Raw genomic sequence first — 13,516 nt, 5'->3', positions numbered from 1 at the left:
CTGGTCAGGCTTCAGATGACATCGCGCCTGGCGGGGGCCGCCCACTTCCTGCCCTCACCAGAGAGCTCACCTCTGAGCTCCTGCAGCTGTGCAACAAAAAGGTATTTTTATGGGGATTTAGGGAAAAATAAAGACAGGGATGGACGTAGTTTGTGTCAGGGACAGAGGGGGAGGGGGAATAGGGAAATTTAATTTAGTGATAGCTACTCAGACAGGATCTAAGATGTCACTACCATTAGCATGAAACGTTGCATTGCCAATTTTGCCCTTAAAGAGGCTTTCCTATGATCAAAACGTATCACCTAGGATTGATGATAAGTGTCCAGTCAGTGGGGGTCCGACTGCTGTAATCACCACTGATAAAGAACTGGGGTCTTTACCAAGGATATGATAACTTACCTGTGTCATCAGCTTGTCCGAATACATAAGTTCTATGGTCCGATGTATTCTGCCTATGCTGTCCTGAAGGTCTGGGAACACAAGATTTACAGAAAATGCGTTAAAGTTTTAGGTAATTTATGACTGTAATAATGAATTATAACATTACAATAAAACTAATAAAAGGCCTACAATATCCCCTTCACATGAGCAAGTGTTACTCTTCAGTGCACAACACTGAAGCTTTTAAAGTAATGTATATAAAGAGAGTTATTCCAGACTTAGATCATTTATAGCGTTTTCACAGGATATTCTACAAAAATTGAGCCAATTGCAGGAAAAAGTTTTATTTTACAGTGACTTATTAAAAATCATAGCCAAAACATGGCCAAAAATGCTTAGAATAAGAAAAAGCATTGGACACCCACCCACTTAGCTTTTTAGGGTTCTGGTTGCTGGAGTCTGGTGATTATGGTAGAATTAGGAAAACATTTCTATTTTGAAATAGGAATAAATATGTCTGCCATATCAGCTAAAACAGGCAAGCACAAGGCATATATAAGAGCCTAATTATTTTCTAACAGCCTGACTTAAGTAAATAAATAAAAATTCCCGGAATGCTTCATATAAGGTTATTTTGAAATGTAAGATATACCGTATATACTCGAATATAAGTTTTTCAGCACAATTTTTCGTGCTAAAAACGACCCCCACGGCTTATACTCTAGTAAACTCTCTGCCTGTCAATCCCTTGTCAGTGGTCTTCAACCTGCGGACCTCCAGGGGTTTCAAAACTACAACTCCCAGCATCCCCGAAAAGCTATCGGCTGTCCGGGCATGCTGGGAGTTGTAGTTTTGAAACTTCTGGAGCTCCGCAGGTTGAAGACCACTCATCATCCAGACCCCCCTTTTAGTTTTCTACTCACCTCCCCTCGGTGGGAAGGAAGGGTGAGCTGGTCCGGGCCATCAATGCTGCAGGGACCGTCCGGTGGGGAGGGTTAGTCGTTCCGGGCTGTCCATTTTCACCGGGAGGCCCTCTTCTCCGCTCTGGGCCGGCCCCGGACTAGTGACGTTGCCTTGACGACGACGCACAGGGACGTTCATGCGCAGGTACGTCTGCTGCGCACGGACGTCCCTGTGTGTCGTCGTCAAGGCAACGTCACCAGTGCGTGGCCGGCCTGGAGCGGAGAAGAGGGCCTCCCGGTGAAAATGGACAGGCCGGAACGACTAACCCTCCACACCGGACGGTCCCTGCGGCATAGATGGCCCGGACCAGCTCACCCTCCCTTCCCACCGAGGGAGGCGAGTAGAAAACTAAAGGGGGGTCTGGATGATGACAAAGGCCGCAGTGGACTTCAACCTGCGTACTTCCAGATGTTTCCAGATGACAGCCGATGGCTGTCCGGGCATGCTGGGAGTTGTAGTTTTGCAACATCTGGAGGTCCGCAGGTTGAAGACCACTGATGAAGGGATTGACGGGCGGTGATGATGAAGGGGGGGATGATGAAGGGGGGGGATGATGATGAAGGGGGGGGGATGATGAAGGGGGGGGGGATGATGACAGGGGGGGGATGATGAAGGGGGGGGGGATGATGAAGGGGGGGGGATGATGAAGGGGGGGATGATGAAGGGGGGGGGATGATGAAGGGGGGGGGATGATGAAGGGGGGGGGGATGATGAAGGGGGGGGGGGATGATGAAGGGGGGGGATGATGAAGGGGGGGGATGATGAAGGGGGGGGATGATGAAGGGGGGGGGATGATGAAGGGGGGGGGATGATGAAGGGGGGGGGGATGATGAAGGGGGGGGATGATGAAGGGGGGGGATGATGAAGGGGGGGGGATGATGAAGGGGGGGGGGGATGATGAAGGGGGGGGGATGATGAAGGGGGGGGATGATGAAGGGGGGGGGATGATGAAGGGGGGGGGATGATGAAGGGGGGGGATGATGAAGGGGGGGGGATGATGAAGGGGGGGGGATGATGAAGGGGGGGTGATGAAGGGGGTAAAAATGACAGGGTGATGATAATCGGGGTGATAATGACAGGGTGATGATGAGGGTGTGTTAATGACGGGGGTCTGGATGATGACAGGGGGGGATGATTTATTTCCCACCCTAGGCTTATAGTCGAGTCAATAATTTTTCCTGGGTTTTTGGGGTGAAATTAGGGGCCTCGGCTTATACTCGAGTATATACGGTAGACAGTCAATGGATATCGCCTGGTCAAACCAATTTCCCAGTAATTTGCAGGTTTAGCAATGAAAGGTAGCTGCCAGATTCCTCTGATGCTGCTTATCTTAAAGCTGAATAAAAAAGGGAAAATGAATCCCTCGACTTTTTTTTTTTTTTAAACAAAAGTCCTTGACCAAAGATCTGCTAGGACCACATGTCTATGCATATCCCTGTATATAAACACATGAGGTACTATGGTTTGCATATCGGACAAGAAATTATACAGTAATAATGTTAATGTAAAGGCCTCTGTACCTCTTGTATCAGTTTCCACTTCTGTTCTCCACCGGTGCAAACAACCCTCTAATACTGTCAGCTCCTCGTCTGTTATATGGCGCGGTGCTGGGTGCATTGGTAAGTCTGGAGGTATCCTGGACTGTGTGAATGGTTTGTGAATGACGGAGCGCTGGTTGCCTTGTGTCTCATTGGATGAAGATGACCCTTGATGTTCCATTGTGCTAAAAGGACACAAATGGTTGTGAACACCTGGAGGACTAGAACAATTTTTTGATTTTTGCAGTTTTTACTCTATGTATAAATATGATTAGTTGTTTTTGTTGCTTTTTTGCAGGAAAAGTTTTAGTAGATGCAGAAGCCATGTTTTTGCACTTGAATACTTTCAAACATTTGCATTATCTGAAGGATGGCAAAAATGATTTTGTTTTATTTCTGTTAAAAAAAGGAGATTTTTGTTTACTTACTGTAAAATCTCTTTCTCGGAGGATCCATTGGGGGACACAGACCGTGGGTGTATGCTGCTGTCTCTAGGAGGTGAGACACTATGGTAATAAAAAAAGTCAGCTCCTCCCAGCAGGATATACCCGCCTTCAGGCCCTGAGCTAATCAGTTTAAGTTCCAGAGCAATAGGAGGAGACCAACAGGTCAAGAATAAACCCAAACTGTCCGAGAACCAGAAGAAAAAAACATAACCGAACACACCCTCGGACAGAGAACCAAAGGAAACCCCCCAAAAAAGGGCGGGAGCTGTGTCCCCCAATGGATCCTCTGAGAAAGAGATTTTACGGTAAAGAAAAATCTCCTTTTCTCTATTGGCTCCATTGGGGGACACAGACCGTGGGACGTACCAAAGCCGTCCCTTGGGTGGGCAGATAAGCAGTCAGGCAGACTGCTGATCCACTGCCGCCTGCAACACTTTACAACTCAGACTAGCATCAGCCGATGCGAAGTTATGAACTCGTTAGAACCTCGAGAAAGTGTGCAAAGACGACCAGGTAGCCACCTTGCAAATCTGTGAGGCCGAGGCCGTATTCTGGAGAGCCCAGGATGCCCCAACAGAAAGGGTAGAATGAGCCACAACCCTGAAAGGAGGAATCTTCCCCTTACAGCTATAGGCTTCCGAAATGGCGGACCGAATCCACCGAGAAACGGTGGCCTTGGAAGCAGGTTGTCCCTTACAACGACCTTCCGTAAGGACGAAAAAGGAATCAAATTGACGAAATGAAGAAGTGATGGAGAGATAAGACCGAACAGCCGAAACTACATTCAGCTTGTGTAGTAAGCGCTCCTTAGGATGAGAAGGAGCAGGACAAAAAGACGGGAGGACGATGTCCTCATTGAGATGGAAGGCCGAAACCACCTTAGGCAAAAAGGAAGGGTTTAGCCCGAAAACAACCTTGTCCTGGTGGATCACCAGAAACGGAGAATGGCAGGAGAGAGCTGCCAATTCAGACACCCTCCGGATGGAGGTGATAGCAAGAAGAAATGCCACTTTCCAAGAAAGGAGGCGGAGAGACCCCTCTCTAAGGGGTTCAAAGGGTTCACTCTGGAGGGCACTCAAAACCAAATTCAAGTCCCAAGGGGGAGAGGATGACCGATAAGGAGGGACAGCATGCGCCACTCCATGAAGGAAGGTCCGGACATGAGAATTAGAAGCCAGGGGCCGCTGGAAAAGAATAGCAAGGGCCGAAACCTGACCTTTAAGGGAACTGAGAGACAACCCCAGTTCCAAACCCGACTGCATAAAGGAGAGAAGAGGAACTAAGAAGGTTACCGGGGATTAGTCCTGAGCTTCACACCAACGAAAATGATACCGCCAAGTACAGTGGTAAATTCTTGTGGAGGAGGCCTTACGAGCCCTGAGCATGGTGTGAATGACTTGGGAAGAGAACCCGCGGGCCCTCAAAACCGCGGTCTCAACAGCCACGGCATCAAATGCAGCGACTGTAAATTGGGGTGGCAAAGAGGACCCTGAGAGAGCAGGTCCGGACAGAGCGGAAGGCGCAGTGGAGCGTCGTCCAGGAGCCTGACTACGTCGGCATACCAAGACCTTCGGGGCCAATCTGGAACTACCAGAATGGCGGGGATGTCCTCTGTTTTGAGCTTCCTCAGCACCCTGGGAAGGAGCGGAAGGGGAGGGAACAGATAGGGTAGGGCAAACCCCGCCCAAGGAATCACTAGGGCGTCCACGGCCAGAGCCTGAGGGTCCCGGAACGCGAAGAGGTCCACGTCCGGAATGCCCCAGAGGTCGCAGAGTTGCGCGGAGACATCTGGATGTAGAGACCACTAACCGGGGTCGGGTGTGGACCGACTGAGGAAGTCTGCTTCCCAGTTGAGTACTCCCGGAATGTGAATCGCCGAAATGGCCGGAACCTTGCTTTCCGCCCAGGTGAGAATCTTGGTCACCTCGGCCATGGCTGCCGAGCTGCGAGTGCCGCCCTGTCAATTTATGTACGGCACAGCCGTGGCGTTGTCCGACTGGACGCGGGCAGGACGGGACTGAAGACTGGACTCCCAATGAAGAAGACAAAGAAGAATCGCCTGTAATTCCAATATGCTTATCGGAAGAAGGGTCTCTCGGGAAGACCAGAGTCCCTGAATCGTCCAATCCCTGAACATGCCACCCCAGCCCAACAGGCTGGCATCCGTTGTAACTACCTGCCAGTGAAGGGGAAGAAATGACCGCCCTTGGAGAAGAAGGGGAGAGCAGAGCCAACAGAGCCTGACGGACCCTGCGAGGGAGAACAATCTGACGATCGAGGGACAGAGGAGACCTGTCCCATCAAGAGAGAATCGCCAGTTGAAGGGGGCGATAATGAAACTGGGCAAAGGGTACGGCCTCCATGGTTGCCACCATCCGACCCAGGATTTCCATACAAGTGCGGATGGGGACTGAGACCTGGGTCCGAAGGGAGCGGACCCACGACAGAAGTGCCAGACGTTTGTCCGGCGGGAGGCAAATTCGGGCAGAGGCCGTGTCAAAGCGAAGTCCCAAGAAGGTTAGAGAATGGGTAAGACGGAGGACTGACTTGTCCGGGTTGACCATCCACCCAAAGCGATCCAGAGTGTGGAGAGTGACGTCCAGATTCTCCAGAGTTGGAGCCTTGATGAGAAGGTCGTCCAGGTAGGTTATCACGAGATTCCCCTCGACCGTAACAGGCCCATCACTGGAGCAAGGATCTTTGTAAAGACCCGAGGAGCCGTGGCCAGACCAAAGGGGAGGGCTACGAATTGAAAACGGCCCTCCGGAACCGCAAAGCGGAGGTACCGATGATGGCCCGGAAATATTGGCACATGGAGGTATGCATCCTTGATGTCCACCGATGAAAGGAACTCCTTGTTCCAGGGACGCCACCACCGAACAGAGAGATTCCATTCGGAAGTGGCGGATAAGAAGATGACGGTTGAGACGCTTGAGGTCTAAGATTGGTTGCACAGAACTGTCCTTCTTGGGAACCACAAAAAAGATTGGAATAGAAACCCCGAAACCGTTCCCTGGAGGAACGGGAACGATAACCCCCTGGAGAAGCAGAGACTGGAGAGCCTCTTCGCCAGAGAAGGAGACCGGGGGGCCCGGGATCAAAAAAAGCGATCCCTCGGAAGGGAGGCAAATTCGATTCGGTAACCGTTAGACACCACGTCCCTGACCCAAGAGTCCTGAATGTGTGAGGTCCAGATGTCTCGAAAAAGTAAGACGACCTCCCACCCAAGTAAAAACTGCGGGTGGGGGCCTCACTTCATGCAGAAGTGGGTTTGCGGTTGCCTGATTTGGGAGCAAAACGGCCGGACCGGTTGGAGTCCGACTTCCAAGATGGGAGTGCCCGGAACGAGTGAGCCTTCTTGTCCCGCGAAGGCACCTGCCCGGACCCTTTGCTGGAGCCAGAGGTCCGAAAGGACCAAAAGGAAAAGGACTTCCTTTGGGAAGTAGGGCGAGCCTTATTTTGAGGCAACAAGGAACTCTTACCTCCCGTCGCCTAAGAGATAATTTCATCAAGGCGCTTGCCAAAAAGACGGCCACCCGTAAAAGGAAGCTCAGTGAGAGACCTTTTGGAAGTGGCATCCGCATTCCAAACTTTAAGCCACATAGAGCGGCGGAGAGCCGCTAGGTGACCCACAGCAAAGGCAGAACAACAGGCTGACTGCATGGAAGCTGCGCACAGGAAGTCCCCAGCTTTAGAGCATTGGAGAGCCATAGCCGATAGATCCTCTGGGGGGGATCCCGCTAAGATACCCTGATGGAGCTTTTGGCACCACTCCAACAGGGCCCTGGACACCCATGTCGAGGCGAAGATGGGAAGAAGAGAAGAGCCAGCTGCTTCAGAGGCAAACTTCACTAAGGATTCTACCTTCTTGTCCGTGGGATCCTTGAAGGCAGCCGCATCTGCCAGAGGCAGTGTAGTCGCCTTAGAGAGCTGGGAGATTGGTGGATCCACTGAGGGAGGGGAAACCACCTTAGTGACAAAGTCCTTGTCAAATGGGTAACGTTCTTGAATCGTCTTGATTCCCGGGAACCTCTTGTCTGGATGTTTCCATGCAGATTCCAGAATGTCGTCAAAGTCAGGTTGAGAGCTGAACCTTTGAGGTGCTGGCTTAGCACGATGAAAGGATACTCCTGGAGTGACATCCGAACATCCTGGGTCCTCTAAGTGAAAGGTGTCTCTTATGGCAGTCACCAATGAATTCACCGTTTCAAATGAGTCCGAGCAGTCCTCTGAGTCAGATGCCAGCTCGGAAGCCTCGTCCGCCAGTTCACCAGGAGAATGTGAACGGGTAGAGGCAGTCCTGGAGGGGGGCGACCCTGACCGGGTACGCGGCTCTGGCGTGGCAGAGCGGCAACTCCGAGAACGTCCTCTGGGGGAGCGACGTTTGTGCCCAGATGCCGGGGGGGGGGGGGGGGGCGGGACCCACGAGGGGAGCGCTCACATCTATCTGAAGACTCAGTGGAAGAGTCAGACGAGGCACCCCTAGTACGCTTGTGAAAGCGTGAAGTATGTGGAGACGAAGAGCGGGCCCTCTCAGCAGGGAAGACCCCTTTCAAGGCAAACACCACTTCCCGGGAGGCCTCAGCCACTGAACGGGAGACTTGGGTCAAGTCAGCCATATACTGGGTCAGGGAAGAAACCCAGGCAGGTGGAGCGGCTGAATCCACCGGAACCGAAAGGGCATCAGGGGGTACCAGAGGGAGCAGGCAGGGCAAGTGAGCCAGGCATCTTGGTACTACAGTGCTTACATACAAAAGAAGTCACTGACGTTCCAGGTTTCTGTTTAGAGGGAGGAACAGCCCTGGGTACGGATATTATGAGAAAAAAAGACAGGAACTTTCTCACCCAAGTCTGTGTCCCCTGGCAGCTGCAGTGAGGAGAATGGCTCCGTGCAGCTAGTGTGAGAAAACAGGCCAGCCAATAGTAGAGGGGGGGGGGGGGGGGGGGGGGGGCGTGCCTGAAGCAGAGGCACTAACTAATTGGCCCCCTCTGACAGAAAATCGCGCCCACAGCGCTGATTGGAGGCTACCTCGCGCCTCTGAAGAGCTCCGACAGTCCTGTGGGCGGAGCTACAGACAGGCTGAGAAGAAGCTGTAATGGCGCCCGCTCCTTGTCCTGAGCGCACATGTCAGACGCATATGCACTCGGGGGAATAGAGCGGGCGGCCGATACGCAGGCAGAGACTGCCGGCGCAAGTGAAAGTAAGCCGGCGCGGAGAGCGCCCGGCCCGAACCAGTGCCGCGGATGTCAGCAGCTTATAAGGCGCTTCAGTCGCAGTCACCAGAAACCACACACACAGTGAAAATACACAATGTAAAGCATAGAGTACATGCCCCCTGAGATGCCACTGCTCCCCCAGAATAAAAGTCCAGCCCCTGTATAAGCCAGCCCCATAACCTGAAAAGGTGGGCCAAAAAAAGGGGGTCTCCAGAGGTTGCAAGTCCGCACCTAGGAGAAAAAAGGGGAAAGTACTTACCTCAGTCAGAAGAACTTACCTAATGGAGTCTTCAGTGAAGTCTTCAGTCAGCTTTAGTTACCTGCATCACGCCTGGCTGCTATGCGTGAGCGAGGCGAGCAGGAAAAACAGGGGGACCCGGACCCATGAGGTACCAACCCAGGCGCTGACTGTTGGCGAGGGGGGTGAACAGCGCATATACGCAATGTCTGTGCCCCCTTACTTGCAATGGGGAAACAGGGAACCTGAGTCCCCACCTGAAAACAGGAAAGAAAAAGGAATAAAAAACTAACACATCCCTATACTAGGAAAACGAAAAAATTAGAAGACCTGGTCTGGAGAGAATTCCAGACCACGTCCACCTCCTTCAGACACTAAGCTTAAACTGATTAGCTCAAAGCCTGAAGGCGGGTATATCCTGCTGCTAGGAGCAGACTTTTTTTTATTACCATAGTGTCACACCTCCTAGAGACAGCAGCATACACCCACGGTCTGTGTCCCCCAATGGAGCCGATAGAGAAATTATAACTTTATGCAAGAAAATTAGTAGGATTAAAATGTCCTCTTCTGACCCCTATAACAATGATCTGAAGTTTTCATTGGTACTATTTTTGTATTGGTATTTTTTTTTTTTTTTACATATACGCCATTGACTGTGCGGTTTAATTAAAGGGGTATTCCAGGAATAATTTTTATTTGACTATGCTATAGGGGCTGTAAAATTAGTATAGTTCATAATATAGTGCCTGTACCTGTGTGTGATGGTTTTCTCACTAATCTTCTGTAATTTTTACCCCACTATTTATTTTTACCAGCATACAAAATTACTGTTGTCTCAGATTTTTCCCAGCTTGCAATGCGGCCGAGACCTGACTCACTAGTCAGCTGATGACAGGGAGTCTATCTGCTTCAATGGGTGGAGGGATCAATCTGCAACTAATGCAACAGCTGTAGGCACCCTGATTGAAAACCACAGGTCTTTTGTTTCAATGGGTGGGGTGGCTGATGTGTGGAAGGGAGGAAAATAGAATTGTGGGATTTGTAGTCAAAAGAAGAAAACTCAAACAGGAAATACAAGTTCACAAAAAGCTAGCCACAGTGTTACGGTAATCTCACAACATAGCCATTTGGCCCCAAGACAAGCGGATAACCCCTTTAATGTTATACCACATATAATGTCCCACCAAACTCCAAAAATGGGCTGGACAAAATTATTGGCACCCTTTCAAATTGTGGAAAAATAAGATTGTTTCAAGCATGTGATGCTCCTTTAAACTCACCTGGGGCAAGTAACAGGTGTGGGACACATAAAAAAAAAAAAAATCACACCTGAAAGCAGATAAAAAGTAGAGAAGTTCACTTAGTCTTTGCATTCTGTGTCTGTGTGTGCCACACTAAGCATGGACAACAGAAAGGAGATGAGAACTGTCCGAGGACTTGAGAACCAAAATTGTGGAAAAATATCAAGGTTACAGGTCCATCTCCGGAGATCTAAGTTTGCCTTTGACCAGGGTGCACAATATTATAAAGTTTGCAACCCATGGCACTGTAGCTAATCTTCCTGGACATGGACGGAAGAGAAAAAATCTGGATAGTCCGGATGGTGGATAAGCAGCCCCAAACAAGTTCCAAAGATATTCAAGCTGTCCTGCAGGCTCAGGGAGCATAAGTGTCAGCGCGAACTATCCGTCGACATTTAAATTAAATAAAACGCTATGGCAGGAGACCCAGGAGGACCCAACTGCTGACACAGAGACATAAAAAAGCAAGACTACATTTTGCCAAAATGAACTTGAGTAAGCCAAAATCCTTCTGGGAAAACATCTTGTGGACAGATGAGACCAAGATAGAGCTTTTTGGTAAAGCACAACATTCTACGATTTACCAAAAACAGAATGAGGCCTACAAAGAAAAGAACACAGTACCTACAGTGAAATATGGTGGAGGTTTAATGATGTTTTGGGGTTGTTTGGCTGCCTCTGGCACTGGGTGCCTTGAATGTGTACAAGGCATCAAGAAATCTGAGGATTACAAATGGACTTTGGGTCGCACTGTACAGCCCAGTGTTAGAAAGCTGGGTTTGCGCCCGAGATCTTGGGTCTTCCAGGAGGACAATGACTCTAAACATACAAAAAAGCACCCAGAAATGGATGGCAACAAAGCGCTGAAGAGTTCTGAAGTGGCAGAAATTAGTCCAGATCTAAATTCCATTGAACACCTGTGGAGAGATCTTAAAATTGCTGTTGGGAAAAGGCGCCTTCCAATAAGAGAGACCTGGAGCAGTTTGCAAAAGAAGAGTGGTCCAACATTCCGGCTGAGAGGTGTAAGAAGCTTATTGATAGTCATAGGAAGAGACTGATTTCAGTTATTTTTTTTCCAAAGGGTGTGCCTTTGGTCTGCCAATAATTTTGTCCAGACCATTTTTGGAGTTTGGTGTGACATTATGTCCAATTTGCTTTTTTTCGTCCCTTTTTTGGTTTAGTTCCAATACACACAAAGGGAATAAACATGTGTATATCAAAACATGTGTTACTGCAAACCTTTTCTGTGAGAAATACTTCAGGGGCGCCAACATTTCACGACTATTTCATATACAGTATTCGTTTAACCAGTTTTTGACAAGCAGAAAGTGAAGTTGGTGGAAGACACATGCTATTGGTGTAAAGACAAATGCCTTAGCAGGGGTCTCAGCACCCAGACTTACAGTATGATTATACTAAAGATCAGGAATAAAACCTAATACTAAAATATTAATAAAAATAACTGTACAGTTTCTTTGGAGCACAAGACTCACCTCTGCATGGGCTGTGTGACCACAGAACCACTAGGTGGGGCACTTGTATCAATATCCTCCACAGGGGAAGTGCAGACTGGTTTGCTGGATGCAAACTCTAGGGCATACTGTAACACATCAGCCAGGGGGAACCGTTTTGGACCAGAACCGTAGCTCAAATATCTGTGAAAGAGAAAAAAAAAAAAAACAATTGGATAAATATAGGATTATTGGACACTTTCTATCATAGCTCACAGTTAACTCAAATAACCACATTTAAAAGTACTCTGTATAACTTTCTGACACCAGTTGACTTAATCATTTTCTTAGTTATATATTTGTACTTTGTAAAATTAGCTCTTTTTTTCTAATCACAAGCCTTCCAGTACTTATCAGCTGGTAAAGCAATCATGTAGTGTTTCCAATCAGATACAGTGCTCTCTGCTGCCATCTCTGTCCATGTCAGGAACTGGCCAGAAATTTGCTATGTGGATTTGCTCATGCTCTTAAAGGGGTGACAGCTATCACGCCCCCTCCCGTAGGCTTGCATTGAGGGGCGGAGGCATGACATCACACGCCGTCGGCCCTGTGGTCGCCGGTAATCAGACCCGGAGCGAACACGCTCCGGGGACTGATTACAAACGGGGTGCGGTGTGCAAGATCACGGGGGTCCACAGCAGCGGGACTCCCGCGATCAGGCATCTTATTCCCTATCCTTTGGATAGTGGAAAAGATGTCTAAGCACCGGAGTACCCCTTTAACCCCTTCATGACCCAGCAAATTTAGATTTCTGGCTCACATTTTTTTCCTCCTTACATTCTTAAACCTCATCTAGTGGGTGGGACTATGGGACCACTAGACACCAGGGACTAGTGGCATTTAATGTTTCAATGCTATGATCTGTATAGATCACGTTATTTAAGAAGTTAAATGATGGACATCGGCATGATCTCCGATGTCAGTCATTACCGGCAGATGTCCGCTGCTGATAGAAGTGGACATCTCCCGGTCATGACGATGACCTGACCCGACCCACGGGCCCCCGTCATGTCCGCCCACCCGACCCATGATGTACATGTATGTCATGGGTCAGGAAGGGGTTTTGACCCATTAAGGACCAGGCCCATTTTAACCTTAAGGACCAGGCCAATTTTATTTTTGCTTTTCGTTTTTTCCCCCTCGCCTTCTAAAATCCATAACTCTTTTATATTTCCATCTACAGACCCATATAAGGGCTTGTTTTTGTGTGGCCAATTGTACTTTGTAATGAAACCTAATTTTACCAAAAAATGTACGGCGAATGCAAAGAATTCTTTTTTTGGGGAGGAAATTTAAATGAAAACCACAATTTTGCACATTTTGGAGGGTTTCGTTTTCACGCTGTACACTTTACAGTACAAATGACATGTGTTCTTTATTCTGTGGGCCAATACGCTTAAAATGATACCCATGGCTAGATACTTTATTTTTGTACCGCTTAAAAAAATTTAACTTTTTGTACAAAATCAGTAATATATTTTGACCACCTATAACTTTCATTTTTCCGTATATAGCGCGGTATGAGGGCTCATTTTTTGTGCCTTTATCTGTACTTTTAATAGATAACAAATTTGCATATATAAAACTTTTAGATCACTTTTTATATATAAAATATGACAAAAAAAGCAGCCTTTTTTTTAATCTTCTACATTAACGCCATTCACCGTACGGGATCATTAACATAATTTTTTGACAGTTTGGACATTTATGCACGCGGTGATACCAAATAGATTTCTAAAAATAATGTTTACACTTTTTGGGGGTAAAATGGGAAAAAGGGACACTTTTCATTTTTAATGGGGGAGGGGATTTTTCACTTTTTTTTTTTTTTTTTTTTTTTACATTTTTTAACTCCAATGCTCAATCTCAGACCATAGCAGAAGACCCGAGGAGATGGCCGGAGGCAGGTGAGGGAACCTCC

General features: G+C 48.4%; 1 protein-coding gene across 5 annotated transcripts in view; it reads right to left on the bottom strand.

The window, feature by feature from the left end:
* USP25 (ubiquitin specific peptidase 25) overlaps positions 1 to 13,516 on the bottom strand; it is a 149,928-nt gene that overhangs the window by 44,535 nt on the left and 91,877 nt on the right. For all 5 annotated transcript variants that reach the window (XM_056559404.1, XM_056559406.1, XM_056559408.1 and 2 more), the window contains 3 exons: positions 11,578 to 11,739; positions 2,865 to 3,067; positions 400 to 470 (listed from right to left, as the gene is read on the bottom strand). In XM_056559404.1, the coding sequence (XP_056415379.1) occupies positions 400 to 470; positions 2,865 to 3,067; positions 11,578 to 11,739 (436 nt within the window). The remainder of the gene's footprint in view (positions 1 to 399; positions 471 to 2,864; positions 3,068 to 11,577; positions 11,740 to 13,516) is intronic.

This window comes from Hyla sarda, chromosome 2 (genome assembly GCF_029499605.1).
Source record: "Hyla sarda isolate aHylSar1 chromosome 2, aHylSar1.hap1, whole genome shotgun sequence".
Lineage (NCBI taxonomy): Eukaryota > Metazoa > Chordata > Amphibia > Anura > Hylidae > Hyla > Hyla sarda.
This window is presented reverse-complemented; position numbering and strand designations above follow the sequence as displayed.